General features: G+C 33.7%; 1 protein-coding gene across 1 annotated transcript in view; it reads right to left on the minus strand.

The window, feature by feature from the left end:
• Positions 1–22,179, minus strand: part of SEC63 (SEC63 homolog, protein translocation regulator) — a 66,609-nt gene that overhangs the window by 19,923 nt on the left and 24,507 nt on the right. The window contains exons 4-14 of the mRNA XM_054569792.1: positions 20,825–20,937; positions 16,444–16,505; positions 15,783–15,841; positions 14,525–14,575; positions 13,235–13,343; positions 10,833–10,927; positions 10,603–10,735; positions 9,182–9,274; positions 7,989–8,143; positions 6,482–6,629; positions 3,869–3,951 (exon numbers count right to left, since the gene is read on the minus strand). Of these exons, the coding sequence (XP_054425767.1) occupies positions 3,869–3,951; positions 6,482–6,629; positions 7,989–8,143; positions 9,182–9,274; positions 10,603–10,735; positions 10,833–10,927; positions 13,235–13,343; positions 14,525–14,575; positions 15,783–15,841; positions 16,444–16,505; positions 20,825–20,937 (1,101 nt within the window). The remainder of the gene's footprint in view (positions 1–3,868; positions 3,952–6,481; positions 6,630–7,988; positions 8,144–9,181; positions 9,275–10,602; positions 10,736–10,832; positions 10,928–13,234; positions 13,344–14,524; positions 14,576–15,782; positions 15,842–16,443; positions 16,506–20,824; positions 20,938–22,179) is intronic.

Raw genomic sequence — 22,179 nt, forward strand, 5'->3', positions numbered from 1 at the left:
AGATAAGCAAAACAATCTTTCAAAATATATTACCACTAAGTTTTTAAATTGGAGAAAATGGGGGGATGCATAGGGAGGACAGGAAACTTAAGCAATCACTAAATGATAAATGTGCAAATTTACCAATTACTAAATGATAATTCAGACTGTACCTTCTGAAATATCTCACATCTGTCTTGAATATTCTTGGAAAGTACACTCTACTGAAGTTTACAAATGCAATGACTTAAGATATGTCAACTCTTTATAAACCCAAAAGTATTTTATAGTTTATTCACTTGTATTCTAATGGTAACCAGACATGACTATTTTAATGTTATAAAAGTGTGATATTATTTTCATTATTACATGAAAACTTCATGAGACCAATATTAGTTTATTCACTATCATCAGTGATATTCTCATTGAGTCTGTAACTAAGAAGTGGAACACCAAGAAAATCCATATACCATCTATAATATAATTCATTTAGAATCAGTACATTTAACATTTAAATTCTAGTAAGAATCTATACAAAAAGATGACAACAAGCAATATGAGTTGTGCTTAATAATCTTCCTGGAATTATTAAAGCTAACGAGTCAAAACAATGACATCTGTTAGGTCTAAAATGTTAGCCTAATCCAGGGGTCAGCAAACTATGTTCCACTGCCTGCTTTTTAAACAAAGTTGTATTGAAACACAATCATGCCAATTTGTGAGTTCAGTAGTTGCTACAGAGATGACATGGCCTAGAACACCTAAAATATTTACCAACTAGACCTTTACAGAAAAATTTCCCAACTTCTAGTCTAATTCAATCATCTCTGCTTCATTTCTTTATTACTGGGTTCTAATAGTTAATTACTCTGAGGTACAGTTCACACAAGAATTGAACAATGAATACTTGATTCTTTCCCTTCATCCAGAGTTTTGTTTTTTCTTCTGGCAATTACTCCCAAGTATCAACAGCCCAAGACTGATTCTTTGTTCATTTCTCAGGCTGGAAATTCCAAAGCATGCAGGTAATATAAACTTAGATTCTAAACACAATCCTGACCACTGATGTAGATTTTCCTGAGTTTCCTCTTCTCCCAGGAGGCAACTCTCATCCAGAATCCATGACACAAATATTCCCTTACCACTTGATACCATAAAAATCAACATCTTTTGATTTGATGTACCCCACCACAGAAGGTGCTTTTCCTACCACAAGTTTTAGACATGGGGTTTAAATGCAGCAGACGTTTCCTGCAGATGCTCACAGACCCCAGAGCACAACAGGCTAAATTCTACTACTAGGTGAATAAACTGACTTGAAATACTATAGTCTATTAAAAACAAGTTACAACTAAAGTTATAACTTGGGAAGGAATATAAATATGTAATAAAAACTGAGAAAAACAAGATGTAGGAAACATATACATGACTAGATTTAATCAAAAAGAATAAGAAAAATACCAATCTTAGGTATATGCATATACATATATACAACCCTGGAGAAACATTAAAGAGTATACGCAAGATGGAACTCTGGTCATTGGGGACTGACAAGGGGTTTCCTCATGGAGGTGAGCGAGAATAATGTGAAAAACTATGAGAGTTCATTGAAAATTTCAAAACAATGAAAAGAACTTGTAAAATTAAATTTTGCTACTCAATAGTTTCGATTTGAGAATGTCAAATTGAATGTCATTCTAACTTAAAATGAGAAATTAAGTAAAAAAACCTTAAAACATTAACTTTTTTCTTTTTATTAAGTTTATTGGAACTTCTGGTCAAGATGGAGGCACAGGTAAACACACTTCACGTCCTTGCACAACTACAGAAAAAATTACAACTAGACTACAAAAAAAAATATCACCCAGAACTGTCAGAAAATTGAACTGTCAGTATTTAAAGAGGCCACATTCATCCAGATGGGTAGAGACGTGAGGAGAGGTGGAGAGGAGCAGAGGCAGCGGAACATGTGGCCCCATACACATTCATGGGTGGTGGATAAAAATGAGGACAGATATCTCAGGAGCCAGGGATCCTAACACCAAATCAGACCACCCAGCAGCCCAGGGTTCCCGCACCAGGAAGATAAACCCCCACAACTTCTGGTTGTAAGAATCAGCGCAAGAAACTACCCGATTCTCAAGAAACTACCCGATTCTCGGGAGACTCTTCTTAAAGGGCCCGCGCAGACTTAGGACTTGGGACTCATGCAGACCCACCGCCTCTGGGATTCAGCAGCAGGGCAACAGCTACTAGGGCACAAGTAGCATAGAGAGAGAAAGTGAAGTGACTGGAAACAAGGCGAGTGCTGGGAGACAGCTTCCTCCCAGGCAAACCACGAGAAGCCACGCAGCAGGACTGTCCCCTCTCTTAGCCCTCCCCCCACACAAAGCCACGAAGTGATGAAACAGGTTGCCTGCCCTGGTTGATCACCTAAGGCTCCACCCCACGGAATTTACAGGTCTGCTCTTCTACAATAGGCCACCCTACTAAGACAAGGAGTCAAAGCAGTGCTACATAATACACAGAAACAAACACAGAGAGGCTGCCAAATTAAGGAGACAAAGAAACATGGCCCAAGTGAAAGAACGGAATAAAACTCCAGAAAAAAAATTAAACAAAATGGAGATAACCAATCTATCAGATGCAGAGTTCAAAACACCGTTTATCAGGATGCTCAAAGAATTCACTTAGTATGGTAACAGCATAAAAAAGACCCAGGCAGAAATGAAGGTTACATTTAGTGAAATAAAACAAAGTCTACAGGGACCCAACAGTGCAGGGGGATAAAGCCCTTAAATCAAATCAACAATTTGAAACATAAGGAAGAAAAAAGCATTCAATCAAAACAGCAAGAAGAAAAGAGAATTCAAATAAACAAGAACAGTCTAGGAAGCCCTGGGACATCTCCAAACATACCTACATTCGAATCATAGGGATGCCAGAAGGAGAAGAGGAGGAAGAGCAAGAAATTAAAAACTTATTTGAAAAAATAATGAAAGAAAACTTCCCCAATAATAAAGGAAAATAGACATACAAGTCCAGGAAGCAGAGAAAGTCCAAAACAAGAAGGCCCCAAGGAGGATATCAAAGCACATCATAATTAATATGCCAAAGGTTAAAGATAAAGACAGTCTTAAAAGCAGCAAGAGAAAAGGAGTTACCTACTGGGGAGTTCCGGTAAGACTATCAGCTGATTTCTCAAAAGAAACTTTGTAGCCTAGAAGGGACTGCCAAGAAGTATTCTAAGTGAAGAAAAGCAAGGACCTACGACCTAGATTACTCTATCCAGCAAAGCTATCATTTAGAATGGAAAGGGAGATAAAGTGCTTCCCAGACAAGGTGAAGCTAAAGGAGTTCATATTTACCAAGCCACTATTACATGAAATGTTAAAGGGACTTATTTAAGAAAAAGATCAAAACTATGAACATTAAAGTGGCACCAAATTCATAACTATCAACAACTGAGTCTAAAAAAAAAAAAAAACTAAGCAAATAACCAGAACAGGATCAGAATCACAGATATGGAGATCACTTGGAGGGTTATCAGCTGGGAGGGGAAAGAAGGAGAATGGGGGAAAAGGTGCAAGAATTAAGTGAGAAGCATAAATTGGTAGGTACAAAATAGACAGGGGGCTATTAAAACAGTATAGGAAATGGAGAAGTCAAGAATTATATGCATGACCCATGGACATGAACTGGGGGGCAGGTTGGGGGAATGCTGAAGGGAATGGAGGTACCAGGCTGAGGGGGGCAAAGGGGGAAAAATTGGGACAATCTTAATAGCATAATCCATAAAATATATTTAAATAAATAAATAAATGTATTGAGGTGACACAGGTTAAATAATACATGACTTAAAGCATAAAAATACAAACAGATCACTTACTGCCATTGTTTGCCTTGTCAATTTAACCAACACTGTAACTAGAGATCCTACTGTGATGTTATTGCTATCTTCATCATCCAAAACTGTAAGATGAAAGGAAAACGTTGATTAAAAAATAAAAATTAAGCTCTATGTCAACACAAACAACAAAATTTAATTTACCAAAATAAATTTGGTACTTCAGCATGTCAAATATACTACACTTTAAACTTACTCAGTAAAAACTAATTTATTGACTGTCTACTCTGTATAAGGTTCTCCAGTAGTTGCCTTTAGCAATGTACTCATTTATATCCTTAAACTAGCTCTATGATGGACTATTACTACTTCTACTTTAAAGAATAAACTGAGATTTAGAAATAAAGTAAAATACCCAAGGGGACATAACAGCTATGCCAAAATTTCAAACCAACGTGCGATGCCAAAGTTTCAAACCAACGTTTTTAAAAATAAGATATAATGTGAGGACTACCATACCATAGCTTTCTCTAATAGTGACATTAAAAATAGGGTTGTGTCACTCTATTAAACTGTGCAAACCTTATATTCACAATGTTTTACCTGTATGATCAGTGCCTGTCTATCAGAATAAAATAATCAAAACTAGCATTTTTAAGCCACATAAAAAGGATTTATTTTTAAAGAACCTCAAAATAGTTTATATTTTAAAAAATATTTTTGCAATTATGTTTTGCCACACGACAGCCCCAACATCTAACAAATTTAAATTAAAATTACATTAAAATAAATTAACATTAATGTAACTTACAAAACACTATCTTCCATTCAAATGTAGATATAATTAATTTTTTCTACAGATTTTATCTGTAAATGTTTTTCTTCGCTATTTCTTCCTACAGGTTTTTCCAAGTTTGTTGTGCTTTACATAAACTTAGATAAGCACACTCTGTTCTGGCCTTCACTGACACACCACCAGTTGGAAAAGAACAGCTTCCAATAATCTGTTCCTACTATCTCCACTACTGGCGGTGAGGTGCAACAGCTGGGCATCGAAAAAGGCTGCAACATCCTTTCTTCTACCTGGACGTCTCCATTACCTCAAGTAAAATCTGAACTACATATTTATCAACAGAGCAAATGTACGTGCATGAGCACTGCACATGAATTAACAGCTCTAACAACATCTACCTCCCGTTTGATGCTTAAAAGTGAAGAAGAGCCTACAAGAGATTCTATATATCCCCTAGCAATGTGGGAAAAGGGACCCACCGTCTCCAGCACTGGATCAAGATGCCCCTTTCCTGCTTCTGTCATTCTTCTACTTCCCTCCATTAACTATGCTACTCATATGACACATTTGGATAGCACTGTAAAAATATAAAATAAAAGGTCTACACAAAATACTACGGAATGAAACATATCCTAATGATCCGCACTGAGACTAAGTAATCTCACCTTATGCATCTAATAAAAAAATCTCTCAAACATTTTTTTAAGCAGTATGCATTTTTACAATCCTTGATTACATCAGAGATTATCTCTTCGGTCCCAAACTATTTTTGAATAGTTTGATTAAGTTATTATGGTCCTGAATGAAGTCTTATCTTTTTAATGTCTGAAAACTCACGGACCCACAAGGAAATCCTAATTCCCCATCAAAGAAGCCCCAGTTTTCACTACATGTATCCTACATGCCAGACAAAGTGAAGCTAGAATGCAATTTACTTTCCTTTCTCAAACATGCAACCTGAGCCATTTATCTCAATTCCAGTTTGAATGCAAATTCAGTAAGGCAGAGGCTTTGTCTTACTGCTGCTTCCAGCAGCCCGAAAGAGAGTCCCTCCGTATTTGTTGAATGAGTAAGTGCACAATGTCTGTGTCATTCACTTAAGACTTAGCCTATGATTCCCTGTTTTAATTCTATGTTTATGGCCTATTTCCCCAGCTAGACTATCAGCCCTTTAAAGACAGAAACCATTCCTAATGCATCTTTTATTCCTGGTCCCACAAGAATGTTACTACAAAAGTAAGTACATGTCAAAGCTCGAAACAATGCCACAATGAAGAAATGGAGCAGATAATTTCTAATTCTGCCATTCTATGGTATTATTCAGCTATTAAAATGGGATCAAACAGGGCAATTTTGTAGGTCTAAAAAAATCTCTTTTTTTCACTTCAAGCAAACAAAGACAGCAGTGAATTCAAGAAAAACACATGAAATATAGCAGAGAATATGGTCATTTTCAAGACCTATTTAACATAAATTAAGTTGGGTTTTTCAAATTAATTTTAGAACTAAGCAGCTATGTTTTTCACATTGACAAAAGATGTATTTTAAGTATCTTTCATGACATCTGGAACTCTCTTTCATTCTTTGAAAAGTTAAGATATTCCTAAAAGTTGAACTATACAGAAGAGTCCTCAATCTTAATCCTATCATGAGGATAATAAAAGTAGGACAATATTAGTGCTCTCAAAACTATTAGTATACACCATTTTCCACCACAGTAAATCTGACAGGCAAACTATGGCTCTGCAAAGTCTAATTACAGGTTATGTTATTAAATAAAATACTTTGAGAACCGACTCAAACAAACAAGAGCCATCCTATGAAAAGGGAAGCAGTGTTCCAAAGAGGAACTTCCCACTTACCCTGTGATTTTATGTCCATAGTCACATACGGAAAACTCCCAAGTACAGCCATAACCTCTTCATATTTTTCATCTTCAAGGAAATGCAGTAGACTGCGACGATCTGCTTCTTTTAAACTCACCAAATCCTGGATAGTCTTAATTTTGTACTGAATTTAAAAAGAGAGAGAGAAAATAAAGCCTCAAGTCATAAAACTTAAAAAATTTTAATTAAAAAAATACAAAAAAGAAAGAAAAATAAAGTTATAGGAAAAAAACAGTATTCATATAGAATCTTGATCCAAGCAACAACTATTGTCATTCAATGTGCTCAGTTCACTGACCTTTATTTTCAATTTTAATGATAAAAACCTTTAGAGTGTGAATTATCTCCAAGTACATCTGCACCCTAAAGGTCTTACTATGGGATACTCTCATTTTTGTTATTTTCTAAATATAGCTACCCATTATTACAGTAATATCCATCTTGGCTAAATGGGTACATAGGAGAGTAATTTTAATTTTCAGCTGCTTTGTGCCAGTTACTCATTTTTACTTTCTCAGGCATGGGTTAGATCATGAGGCATGTGAAATGCCTGCTTTTGAATTCTGATACTTTCATTTATAACTTAAAATGTGATCAACTTTATAAGCATAACACAGTTACTTGAAAAGAGAAGTCTGATGCAGATTTCTAATCTATGTTTATTAGTTTTACCTTAATATACTATCAAATCTAGTGTCTATCTTCTGCCTATTTTGTCTAATACATACAAAGCAATGTTAAAAATCTCCTAAAAAATTACAATTTCACTTAGTGTTTGCTTACATTTCCTCAAGTGTTTCATTTATCATGTCTTTACTATAAACTCTGTTTTCTAAATAAGAATTATCTTTATTTAATCTACTTTTTTTTGGTTTGTCTTTTTTTTTTTTTTTTTAATTTAAAGAGAGAGGAAGCGGGAAGGAAAGGGGAGAGAGAGTTGCTCCATCTACTTATGCATTCATTGGTTGCTCCTTGTAATGTGCCCTGACTGGGGACCAAACCCACAACCTTAGTGTATCAGCACGATACTTTAACCAACTGAGCTGACTGGCCAGGGCTAATGTACTTATTTTTGAATGCTTATTCTGTTCATACTAAACTAATCAACCATCATCCAACATTTAAGCCACAAATAAAATTACTGGAAAGTAAAATTAATGGAAAGTATACAGTATATTTTTTACTTAGTACATTTATTTTCAGTAACATAATATAAAGTACAAAGCGTTAACTGCTATCAATGTACTGACCCCATAGTGATATCACTTGTAGTTGTAAGATATTAAACAGTTACCTAATCAAGAAAATGTTAACATAACCACTTGAGAGATTGTTTTAGAATGTTTAAGATATTCTAAATCTAAGTAATTCATAATCTATCATAATTCATAATAACCATTTCAAATAGAACACTTTCACTCATGTTATCTTTAAGTGACATAACAAAACTGCTTCAAAGAGATTCTGAAATACAAAGAATTACCTTTTTATGATTAGAAACCCTTCTAAGATTGTCCTCTTCAATGTGAGGGAGCTGCAGAAGGGGAGACTTAAACTGCTGAAGGCCTTGCACAGCCATCTGAGAGAGCTTCATGCAGTTTTCTAGGGATGCCAAAGTTGGAGCACGGAACTCCCTTTCTTAGAAAGAATAGGAGGAAAAGAAAAAACAGAGCTGGACTTTTTATATGTTCAGGAGGATATAATTCATGACAAAAATAAGGAGTTATCTGAGCATCTTTAATCCTTCACATTTTAAAACCGCAGTGTTTTCTTTTGGAAATTATTGGATAAAATACAAAACACACACACACACACACACACACACGGATAAAATACAACACACACACACACACACGGATAAAATACAACACACACACACACACGGATAAAATACAACACACACACACACACACACGGATAAAATACAACACACACACACACGGATAAAATACAACACACACACACACACGGATAAAATACAACACACACACACACGGATAAAATACAACACACACACACACACACACACGGATAAAATACAACACACACACACACACACACACTCAAATGCACATTATCCAGCAACAACCACTGATTTAACAGAAAAATTCTTTGCATGATCTCCAAAAACAGTAGGTTATCAAATATTATCAGTATCAAGAACATACTGACACCATGCCAAGAACTGACATCATCCACAGTAATAAACCACAACCACTACTCTCCTTTTTAAGGGCCCCTCTCTCCCTGTCCATTACTGACCACAAACTCCCTCAGTCTTTTTCCTTTCATGCAAGAAAACTCTACATGTCAGATGAATCATCATTACATCACTTAAAGAATTATTTTAAACCCATTGTTAAAATAACAGAATAACCTAACTCTAAAAATAATCAGAGGAAGGAAAAGGTATTTTAAATCTTTGCAAATAATAAATAACAATAAACAATAAAATATGAAAAAATTAAATTCAAAACATAAGCTGTGATAAAACAGTTTACATAATGGAAAATATAAGGAAAGAAATAACAAAAACCATAAATAAGACTAGGTAAGCTGATTCAACTTATATACAGAATTACAGTTAAGTACCCACAAAATCTTATAACAATGAGGTGTGATCTGCAAATGCTTGCAAGAAAAAGTACAACGTAATTAATTATATCTCCTCCTCACCTTCACGACTCCGGGCCATTATTATTAGTTGGCAGATTACATTAACCATTTCTTGAAGTAGGGCAGGGCATTTTTTCAGCATAAATTGCTGATCTGCAAAACAACAGAAAACCTGACAAATCATTCTACCTTTATAGTCCAAAAACTAATACCAAATTTAAGGTATTCTACAAATATCTCATATAACCTCAGAATTTTACAGGTTGAACGCAACAGTGTCTAATCAGTAGCAATATGCCAAAAATCAGTTAGAAAACCCTAACTCAGAGTAGATGTTTCAAAGACAAATTTTTAATATTATGGTGGTGGGCTTTATTAATTAACTCCTTACCTTTTTTTTTTTTTTTTTTTTAGAAACAGTCTAATCTTTAACTTAATCTTACTATATTTAAAAACTTTAATAATTTTCTTCTTATGCATGAAACTTTCTAAGGGTATAATTATGGATAAACCCAAAGGCTAAGATTGAAAATAAATGTCAACTAAATGCACAAAGAGTAACACAGGAATAAGAGGAGGATGGGGAGGAATTGGGGGAAGATTCATTCTTTTATACTGCATATAATAGTTAACCATTAAGATCATCCATTTTTAGGTTAACACTCAACCTAAAAAATTTTGTTCTCTATTTCTTAGATAACTGGTAAAAATGGAGACGGTTTCATATCTTTACAAAACATTAGGAATAAAATAGTTAACTTGAAACTCTAATGACAATGCTTAAATAGTGCTCCTTAATTCCATCATAAGCATCCTACCCTATCACCAATCACTGATCATCAACTGGCCTTTTATTCAGAGGTATTATACCATGTCATTGGCTTAAAAGAGGGAAGAGGGTTCACTCAGAAGGAATATTTATTCCCTAAGAATACTTTCTTTTAAAACTTCAACTGAAATTATGTAAGTGAAGAAGAGATGACACTCAGTTTCATGACATCCCTCGAAACACTACCGTCTCAATTTACTGCATTTCTTTTAATTAGAATAGATGACTTCAAGTACTTAAGGAGCTTTAAATAAAGGTTAAAGAGTAGCGGTGGTGGAGTAATGGAGTTGATCCACGTATTTGTTGAGAAATCCACTTTTTTCTCCCCTGCAAAAGCTTACAAAATCCTTTGTTAAAAAGTCATTAGGACTTATTGCATAATCTGAAATTAACTAAACATTTCTCATTTAGAGTATTCACTCACTTTGAAATACTAAATTTTAACATTTGCTATAACATCTGACTTACTTAGACCTTCAAAGTATTTGTGAAGTAATCATGTAGTATATAGATTTCTTTTTAAAATACCCTTGGATAATTATTTGAGGGAAAAAAAAAAACCAACAGTGATGAAAACACTGCATCATGAGGTCTAATTAAATCCACTGCTTTCATATCACTAAAATCCTGCAGAGAGTAGAATCACAAATACCTTCTTCAAGGGTCTCAGGAATTTTCATTCTAGCAAGATGAGACAGTAAAAGAACTCTGGCCTTCAGGCTATATGGACAGGTAAGTGGAGGTTCATTCTTCTTTAAATTAATGCTGCCAATTTCTCTGATTAGCTAGAGTAAATAAAATAATTATTCAAAAATACACATATAAAAAAGCACTGACTTTAATAACTAAATGCTTATCAAGGAATTTTGAAGATGGCCTAACCTGAGGTATTAGAATATTATCTGTTGGTCTGCTTGTGGCATCTTTATTATATTGAGGATCAAATTCAGAGGCTCCAGCTAAAACCATGATAAGACCTAAGAAAAGAAATATGAAGATAAATAAATATATTTGCTCACCTATTAATTTCCCCTCCTATACTTCATTAATCCTAGAGTGAGGCAGTTTTCCAACCTCACACAATGCTTAAAACCATCTGAATTCCACTACTAACAGGCATTAATTTCTCCCATAAAAAAGTCTCACTTTTTAAAATGTGCACAATACTACTTTTTACAAGTGAATAAAATATACATCAAATTAAGGGCCCCAAAGCAGCTGGGTGCATTAAAATCACCTCAAATAACATCTGTTTTCTAGACCTAGGCATGTGTTCTACAGAAGCTTTCTATAGCACATGAAGTATTCCACTGATATTAATAAATGTTATTTGAAAACAGGAGGCTCTCTGGTTAAATATGGCTGAAAAATAATGAGTTAAAAAGAGTTTTAGGTTTCTTCACTTTATGACTTCTCAGAGCCTTCTGTCATTTACAGAAACTTTTATTATAAAACCCTTGAAATACACATGATTCACAGCCACATAGGAAGTGGAGCAAAAAGCAGGTTTACAGTTATGGGTACGTGAAACACAGGTTCTATTTCTGTATTATTATTTATTAATTATTGTATTTTACATATAACAACTGTAAACCTACTTTTGCCCAACCCACATACTGGCGTTACTCTTGTTAGCTTATACAAGATCTTTAACGACTATCATTAGTTACAGCAGAAAATACATGCGCTGTATTCACAAAAAGCAGGACAGCATAGAAGTTAGTGCATAAACCCTGGAGTTTTCACATCCTAGCTAAATGACCTAGATAAATAGTCTTCACCTCTCTCTAATCCTTACTTTCTTCATATGAGCCTGATGCACAGTAACGTGAGTTATTATTATTACTACCTTCAAATGTTTTCATGAAGATTGTTCCTAGAATGGCTATATAAATGGTGCAAATGCTAAAGTAACAAGGATACATAACCAAACCCACCACCTAAACAATGTTTTAATAGAATTAACTGTACAACGCCAAGTACCACTTCCAGAAATGAAACAAATCAAGATCTCTGATGCAAAAACCACAAATATATTATAAACATGAAATACTTTCATAATAAAATAAGTTCTATATTAATATTTCAATCTAGCATAAGGAAGAGTGATATGTGTGCATAAGGGATAGTAACATGCACTCACTTCTCAGAATCAAAGATCTGCTCATTCCTCAGAAATATAAGCACGCAGTTAGTTGATCCTGAGGACTCTCTTTCTGGTTAACAAGAAAGACAGTAAAATTGGCAAATCCAAAATACAGAAAACTCCATTTAGGTTTTGGAACAAAAAGTTCATATTCCAGTGAGACACAATCTAAAACTTGTATCTTCTTTTTTCTTTTTAAGTAGGGCAAGAAGGATGTCTATGATTTCTGCATAGTGATTCTAAAAGAAAATACTATGTATTCCAGAGATAAAATTTACATTATCTTTATGGTATCAAAGAAAGTATTTAGGATTGTACTTTTTTTAATAAGAAATTTTAAAATAAGACTCTGGGAATGAAATATTCTGGCAGTTTTCTCCAACACACCCAAGAACTCTACTTATTTTATTACAATTAATAAAGTATAATGTACTGGTTTATGGCTCAGGAACCAAACTGCCTGAGATCAATCCTGGCTCTGTCACTTACTGTGCTATCCTTAGGTTCAGTTTCCTCATCTATATTATGTGCTTAAAAACTTTTACTTATGGAGGCATGGCAAAGATTAAATGAGTTAATGCATGTATAGTGCCTAGTAATGCCTGGCATGTAACAAATAAGAAATATTAGCTGGTATTATTACAAAATTAGCCTACATGAAGCTTTAACATGGAATTAAAATATATATATATATATATATATATATATATAAAAAATCTCTGAGTAAATGGGAATAATAGAAATATATCAATAAATGTAATAAAGCCCTGGCCAGTATGGCTCAGTTGGTTGGGGTGTCATCCCATAGACCCAAGGGTCACAGCTTCCCGGTCAGGGCACATACCCAGGTTGCAGGTTTGAGCCTCAGTCAGGGTGCATACAAGAAGCCAACCAATCAATGTTTCTCTCTCACATCAATGTCTCGCTCTCCCCCCCCTCAAAGCAATGAAAAAAATGTCCTTGGGTGAGGATTTAAAAAAAAAATGTGATAAAGGGTATTAGCATTTTCCTCCAGCTTTAGTTACACGAACTGAGTGTCTATAAAATGAAAATAGAATTTCTGCAGTTGAATGTATATCAACTCCACATAAATGACTCAGAAAATAATCTAATGTCACAATTACTTAAATTTACTTACGTTTCATGTCCATATTTCGAGTTTTATAAACAAAATATGTATAAATCTGTGTTGTGCGTATTAGAATCTGATCTCCACTATAGCGTATTGAGCGATACCACCAAGACCCCTAAAATACAAATAAAATTAACAAGAAATAAATCATGAAAACTACAATAAATGTTACATTTGATACAGAATATGTTTATGATCAAATTTTATAAATGTTCATAAACCAATAAAAATACCTCAGTTTTAGAATGAATGCCTTTATTACATATTTCAAATGATTTATTTAGCAAATATTCATACTGCCTGATGTATTCATATGGTCTGAACCTACCTCACGACATACATACATACATACATATATACATATATATTTATCTATATATATATAAAATTAAAGCATTAAGTTTCAGCTAGAAATTGTTTGAAGACAAAATAGGAATGAAACAACCCATTACTATAAGCAACAAACTGGCTCCTGACACATATCTTCAATATTTATTTAATAAATAAGTGTAGGAACAATTTAACAGCTGATATTGACTACTGTCATTCACACTATTCCATACAACTGGATGCTCACACAAAAATCTTATGATGAAGGCACAACAGGTAAATTACTAGCCTCACTATAGGACTCAGGAACTGTAAGATCAGAAAGAACACCACCAGTCATAAACATAATAAACAGTAAGATCATAAACTTTATGGTATCTCCATATTGAGGTACTATGCAGATGTTTTTAAAAGTGAAGTTACTCTATACACTGTGCCCCTAATATCTGAAGAAAAAAGTCACAGAACAATACATATAATAAAATTCTTTTATTGTACATGTATATGTATACATAATACATAGAAAATACAGGGTGGGGCAAAAGTAGGTTTACAGTTGTTCATATGGAAAAAATACAATAATTAATAAATAAAAGAATAAACTGTTTTGTGTACTCACAAATGTAAACCTATTTTTTCTCCACCCTGTATATAAAAGGGAAAACACCAAACTTAAGCAGTGATTATTTCTGACAGAGAAATGGAGTTGAGGGAGGTGGTGAAGGAAAACTCTTTTTAAACTCTATCAGTTGTGTGTAACTTTTGAATTGGGAAGTAATATACTTTAATATATCAAGTGATGTCACCTTTAAAAGACCTTTAAAAGTATAAGTGGACATAAGAGTCTTCAAATTCAAGGATCTATAAATTATATTCTAAAACAAATTACAATCTTACAGTGAGACTACAAAGCATGTCATCAATTCCCTTTCCACAAATATGTTAATAAAAAGAGCTATAACTTACCACAACAACTGGAAGGATAACCATGAATGCCAATCCATATACGAGTAAAACCTAGAAGAGAAGAGAAAAAAATTATGGCCTTCATCAGGCAAATAATAACAACATCCATGAACACTTACTTTGAGGCTTAGATGGGGAACGCACTATTAAAAGCACTCTTCGTGTATTACTTCATTTAATTCTTATTTTCAGACCCTCTGAGGAAGGCACCATTATGATTTTCCTTTTGCACATAGAGTGTGCAGCATATATAGGTTACATGGCTTGACCTAGGTCACACAGCTAATAGGTGGGAGCCAGGCCTAGCATTCCAGATCTAGAATCTATGTTCTTTTCCACTATAATTATCTTTCCATTCGCGCTATAGATACCACCAACAAAACAGCTTTATAAATTATATTTCCCGTCCAGTCACGTATTTATATATCCATAACTTGGCAAGTGGTTAGTGCCTTGGAAATAATAGAATCCTGCCCGGTTCCTTTGTCTAAACATCAAGGAGTAACTTCATAATGTTCTATTTGAAGTCTACTGGTCTCAGGTTTTTCTCCTATTCTTGATCCCAAATCTATCTTTCTTTCTTTTCCCTAGCATTCCTAGAGTAACCCTAAACATGATAAACACAATTACATATAACAGCTATATACCCCCTCTAAGATAACAAATGTTAACCTGCTATAAAATAAAATTAAATAGCCATTTCAAAACAAATCAGACTATATGGATTTTGATTTTTATTATTTCAAAGACAGGTCCTGGATAATTATTTTCAAGAAAGTAGGGAATCATCTATTCCTGAACAACAAGAATTCCTGATGTTTTAGAATTCAGCATCTAAAACTGATTGAAGTATCTTCTGAAGTACCACATGGAATATAAACCATTAATTTAGCATACATTAAAATTAATTTAGCCTAGGTAAATATGAAATAAAAGATAATTTAAATTTTGAGCACAACTTAGGATAAATATAGATACCATAAAAACCAGCAGTTCCCCAAACCAAGAGTAAGACCCAATCTGAGGCTGCCTCCAAAAGAGAATCACCACAACTTTAAGGTTTTAAAACTACTCTTAGAACACAGTGCCCCAAACCAGCAACTATTAATGGGAACCAATTCTTTTCTCCATTATATAAAAAGTTTCACAGTATGGTTAAGTTAAAAACAGCATACCAGTATTTTTATTGTAATAGCTCTCTTTATATTCCCAAGATATGTCAAACACATTATAATGTGTCTCATTTAGATGCACTCACCAAAATTGAATTTTTCTGGTCAACTATCCAAGCTGGCAAGGCAATTCCAAAGCTTGTGGCTAAAATAAGAAGAATATTTCTGTACTTCCAATTTTATCTATATCCCAGAATTCTGCCTCCTATCCCCCACAAAAAAAAAACAACAAAAAACTGAGAAAGATCATCTTATTGTGTGTGTTCCCATTACAAAAGTTAATGGATATAGTTTAAAACTATCTGAAATTAAATTTTTCCAGCAGGGGAAAGAAAATTCAATCTAAGTAAATGAATTCTTTCTTCCTAAAAAAAAAAACCCAAAAACTAAATTCTTTTCTATTTCCTGAGTTTACATGAACACTATGAATATGTAAGAAAATGTTTAAAGTCAGCAAAGAAAAACTTCTTTTTAATCCAGTTTTTTATGAACTACTAACTGGAAATGATGAATGACCGTGACTACTCTTCTCATCAAATCCAAGTTCTATCTTCCAAACTAGTCTCTAGAAAGAAAAATAAAGTTAAAAATTATTAAAGGGAACTCAATTTACTTATCTGTTTAACTCCCTGTGGTTGTAATTTTCCTACTCATAAACTAAGAAAATCAAAATATTCTTTTCAATTCAATTAACATTTTAATAATATATACATATCCCCAGTATTTTTTAATCATTATTTAACCTACCTTGAGGTCCATCTGGATTTCCAAATTCTTCCCAATTTTTCCGGGACTCTTCATCAGTTAAGCTAGCATCAAAGAACAAAGTTTAATAGTTAGAAAGCAGCATCTGAAAAATAAATACTCATACCTACAAACTCCATTAACCAACTAACTCATTTCTTAAAGATACTAATTTCAGAAAATCAAGAAAACCCTCTCTGAAATCAGGGGAAAAAAGGGAAAGAAAGAAGCAACGAATTCTGGACTGACAAAAAATGCCAACTATTGAGACTTGAAACTAATTCCTGGTTGCCCCATGGGTCCTCAAGTTTAGCCACTTTAAGCCAGGAGATGAAACTCTAGAGGCTTATATATTTCCTGAGAAGGCAGGGAAGATTATGGGTGTCTTTTTTCTTACATGCTCACACATTTTCCAAAATTTCTTCAATGAGCATGTTCACACTTCGATAATGATATTATACCTATTTTCTAAATATAAAATTAATTCATAATAATAACCACTCCAAAAATGGCATATTTTTTAAAAAAAGAAAAAAAAAACTATAAACTCCATTGCTATGGAAAAGGTCATTTACATTGTACTGAGAACACGTTTTCTAAGCCAACTGCCCATAGAATTAGAAAATAGCCCACTACAAGAAGGGGCTGGCAGGAATTATTCGAAGTATTGCAAACCAAGATTACTCTAACCTTCAAAGCTATCATTTAGAATTGAAGGGCAGACAAAGAACTTCCCAAACAAGGTAAAGCTAAAGGAATTCATCATCACCAAGTCCTTCTTGTATGAAATGTTAAAGGGACTCATTTAGGAAAAAGAAGATCAAAACTATGAACATTAAAGTGAAGACAAACTCACAGCTATCAAAAACAATCTAAAAAAGAAAAACAAAAGAAACTAGGCAAACAACTAGAAAAGGAACACAATCATAGATATGGAGATTATTTGGAGGGTTATCAGCTGGGAGAGGGAAAGGGGAGAATGGGGGAAAGGAATAGGAATTTAGAAGCATAATTGGGTAGGGACAGAATAGAGAGGGGTTAAGTTAAGAATAGTATAGGCAATGGAGAAGCCAAATAATTTACATGCATAATCTATGGACATGAATTAAGGAGGGGGATTGCTGGAGGGAAGGGGGAACCAGGCAGAAGAGGGGTAAAAGGGGTGGGGGGGAATTTGGACAACTGTAATAGCATAATCAATAAAATATACTTAAAAAAATTTTTAAAAAGAAAGAGAAACAGCCTGCTAAAGCAACAGCTTCCTAACACAGACAATATGAAAATGATGCAATGATTTTTTTATTTTTTTAACACCCGGATATAAATATAACCCCTGACCTGGGGAATAGCTAAAGGCACAAAGTGAGAGTGGTTTTATTCCAGGTCTCAGCATAGATGTTAAGAAAACACGAAAGAAAATTTTATTTCCTTCAAACACTTTACAACGTTGTTAAGGAGACAAGGCAGACACTCACACACAAAAATGACCAATAATAAAATAAGGAAGGCATTCCTGGAGACCAAAATATTATGTTCATGTTCAAATCTAATTTTGGCCATATTTTTATTTCCCAGAACATAAGCACTTAAGATACAATACAGGCAAAAGATTATTTATATGTCCAAATCTAATTTTAGCCATATTTTTATTTCCCAGAATATATGCACTGAAGATACAATGTAGATTCTACGCAACCAAGTTCCAGGTTGAGATAGAATGCAGAAGTACCTTTGTAAAATAGCAAAAATTTTCAACAATTTGAAAATATTTTTAAACTTATTGATTTGGTCATTCATAAAAAATAAGTACCTTAACATCTTTAGTCCTTATTTAACTGTGCCTCTACTTAAACTATTTGAACTAAGACCACAGTAAAACACAGGAGCCAACAGAATGCATTATTAGAGACATTCCAAGTTAACAAGAGGTGCTAAGATTCTTTTCTGTTGAGGGATGTTTCTCAAAAAATTTTGCCCCGGTTTACCTGTACAATTGTATACCCCACCCAAAGCTTCACCTACTCTTTCTCTCAACATTCTGTCTTCTAATTAGACTATTTTCCCCAAAATCATTATCTGTCCCCTCCTCCTTTCTGCTGATGACAGCAAAATAAGTTGCTCTATTCTCTATACAATGCCCTCAGATTTTGCAAAATAAAGCACAGCTCATATCATAGAAGCACTTGATTTTTAACCGGCACACATATCTGATTATAGTTCTATTAACTCTTTCATTAAACCAGCTTGTACAACTGCTGTCTGACAGGCACCATACTGGATACTCAAGCAAATAAAAGGACTCATCAACTTTTTAAAAAGTCAGTGATTTCTCTGCCACTTACTAATGCTTTAGTATAATTCCATTCCTAAGACAAAGTACTTAAAAGCGAGGTGATTTGTTAATTCATATATAACAAGCTTAAGCAAACCCAATGATGCTAACATAACTTTTTTTAAAATTCAAAGAGTGTACAGTTTCCTAAACATGATTATATCCCTTAACTTTGGAAGTGTGAGGCTATATCACAGATCTAATGGAATCTGTGCCCCTTTTGCTGTGCAATATATACATATTTACAAATATATGTAAATTCTATATACAATTTCAGGGACCCAGATTATAAATCCCAATTAAGAGAATGCTTTCACTAAACTACATAAACTATATCCTGCTATGCTAAGTTACATATTCATGTGTACAAACACATGAACACATTTTTACAAATCGAATTAGCTTTAAGGTAACATCTCTGCTGCCCACTTGTTAATAAAGTAGCTTGAAGTTGGATTTTTACACCTGAAACACAAATCCCAACTATATCTAGAAGAATGAACCAGAAAATTCAACAGTTGATCTAACTCCTCAAAAATAACCAGACTTCCCTTCCCTTAAGTTAAAATCTAGTATGCAGAAATGGGAATGACCTAGTTTATTATAACTGGACAAATAAAGGAAGAGACAACATCCTGAATAACCAAAGCAAATTCTAAAAAGCTTTGTCTATCAAAGCCTATAACTTTTACATTCCAAAAGTTACTTCAGTCAAACTTAGGCTCCTAGAGTTATATAAAAGATGGGACCTTCAATTCAATTAGTTAGAACTTATATTTACTAAAATGTACAGCCGTATCTAATTTAGTTATACTTATACAAGTTACAAGATATCAAAGTCTTGGTCTCATAATCATTTACTTCTTCATGTGATATGGACCATCAACTAAAACATCTTACATACAAAATATTCTATATCTCCATCATGTAACTAAGTTAAAACTCAAGGCCACATTTTATTCTGTTCTTTTTAGAATAGTAACTATACATCAAAGAGTCAGATTTCCAGTAACCTGAGAACAAACTCATGAACTTGAAAATGTTATAGTACCTGAAGACTAGGGTGGAAAAAATAACTTCACTAAGATTAAAACTATTTTAAGTAATCTTGTCTATCTAACGTTCTCTGGAAATCTTCAGTTCTTCCTAAGTAACCCAAAAACAGCAACTAAGGCACTATAATATTTGTGCAATGAGAGTATGTGCCTGAAGGAGACACAATTTAAAAAGAGTAAAAGGAGATACCAACAGAAAGATGTTAATTTGGAGGACACCTGCTTTGCAGAATAGAAAATACAGTACATACTTCAGAAGCTCCTGAATTACAGAATCACATTCATATAGGTAACAAACAATCCACAGAAAGCGGGGAAGAGGAGACACAGCATACTTTTATTAAGGACAGAAGTGAGGAAGACAATTCCCCAACTTCTGTCCTTCACATGCCACTTTTCAGTTTGCTATTTTTATCTGAGTATCCTATTATTTACTTATATTTGTAAAATTAGCTCACAAAGTTATTACATTATCACTGAGTCCTTAAAAAACAGACATCTTGTCTATATTTTACTCTTTAATTCAACATAATAGCTGCATAGAGATATATCTACCATGAGTTCTAAAGAATCCAGCTAACCTTTATCTCTTGTAACAGTAACATTCAAGGAATAATTCCTTCTAATTTTATACACTCTATTTTGTTTCTCAAAAATTAAAATGGTCTTTAAAGAGTTTAATGAGATAAGCTTCACTGCCTAAATAATAGAAAAAGATCTAGCCTAATAAAAAGCCTAGAAATGAAAAGGGCTCAATTCACCTATCACTACTTAATTTAACCAACTTTGTATCACAAATGCACTACTCTAATTTAAAGTTAAGGTTTAGTTAGATTATTATTTTAGTGTTGCCAGGCAGTTCCATAAATGACACACTCAGCATATGAGGTCAGCATTTAATAAAAGGGTATGACAACTATTTTATTTACTATTTTAATCAAACAGAAGATTATCTTTACCACTCTTAAAAATATGTAATGAGTCCTATGACACTTACGCTGCGTAAGCTTTTGCTATCCTCATGAACATAACTTCATCACCTCCTTTATCTGGATGATATTTAAGTGACAGCAAACGATATTGTTTCTTAATTTCTGCTACTGTTGCCCCCTAAAAGGAAAAAAAAAATTTTTAGTAAAAATAAGCACAATGCTGTAAATACAAAATCCCATTTTGAACTTAAAATATCAACTACTCAGTATTTTCAAGAGAAAATGAAGTTTTTATCCTATATATTTTATCCCATAAATTTCACCCCATGTACATTTTAAATAAAAATATAATTATTTGGCCCTAGCCAGGTGGCTCAGTTGGTTGGAGCATTGTCTCATGCAGCAAAAGTCTGCAGGTTTGATTCCGGGTCAGGGCAAATACCTAGACTGCAGGTTCAATCTCAGTTGGGCCATGTATGGAAGGCAACCAGTCAATGTTTCTTTCTCTTTCTCTCTCCCTTGCCCTCCCCGCAAAAATCAATAACATATCCTAAATTAAGGATTTTTTAAAAAAATTTAACATATACTTATTTTGTCCAATATATTTATTGTATAGAGCACCTATTATGCCCATGCAATACACTAGGCACCAATGATACAAGAATGAAACTATGAACAACAGAGGTTTGAATTCACAGGTCCATTTATACATGAAATTTTTTGATATTCATGGGTTTCACATCAGATTCAAAAACTAACTGCAAATCGAAAACAGTAGTTCTTGCGTTCTCAACCACAGTTTCCCTACCATAAATTGAAAATACTGTTTTCCCTCTGATCCAATGGTATGAAGTTATACTAGAACTTTTAAAAATATTTTATTGATTGTGCTGTTACAGCTGTCCCAATTTTTCCTCCTTTGCACCCCCCCACACCTTTGTTCATGTCTATGGGTCGTGTGTATAAATTCTTTGGCTACTTTATTCCCTGTGTTTTACTTTATTACATCTCCATGACTATTCTGTGACTACCAATTTCTACTTCTTAATCCCCTTTACCCCTTCACCAATTCCCCCACAACCCACTACAATCTGGTAACCATCAAAACGCTCTTCATATCCACAATTCTGTCTGTTTTTCTTATTTGCTTAGTTTGTTTTTTAGATTCAACTGTTGATAAGTATGTGTTCACTGCCATTTTATTATTCATAGTTTTGATTTTCTTTTTCTTAAGTAAGTTCCTTTAACATTTCATGTAATAATGGTTTGGAGATGATGAAGTACTTTAGTTTTCTCTGGTCTGGGAAGCTCTTTATCTGCCCTTTGATTCGAAATGATAGCTTTGCTGGGTAGAGCAATCCTGGTTATAGGTCTCTGCTTTTCATGACTTTGAGTATTTCAGCTAATCCCTTCCAGCCTG

Source organism: Pteronotus mesoamericanus, unplaced genomic scaffold, assembly GCF_021234165.1.
Source record: "Pteronotus mesoamericanus isolate MK-2021 breed Mesoamerican mustached bat unplaced genomic scaffold, CSHL_Meso_final contig_20, whole genome shotgun sequence".
NCBI classification, from domain to species: Eukaryota; Metazoa; Chordata; class Mammalia; order Chiroptera; family Mormoopidae; genus Pteronotus; species Pteronotus mesoamericanus.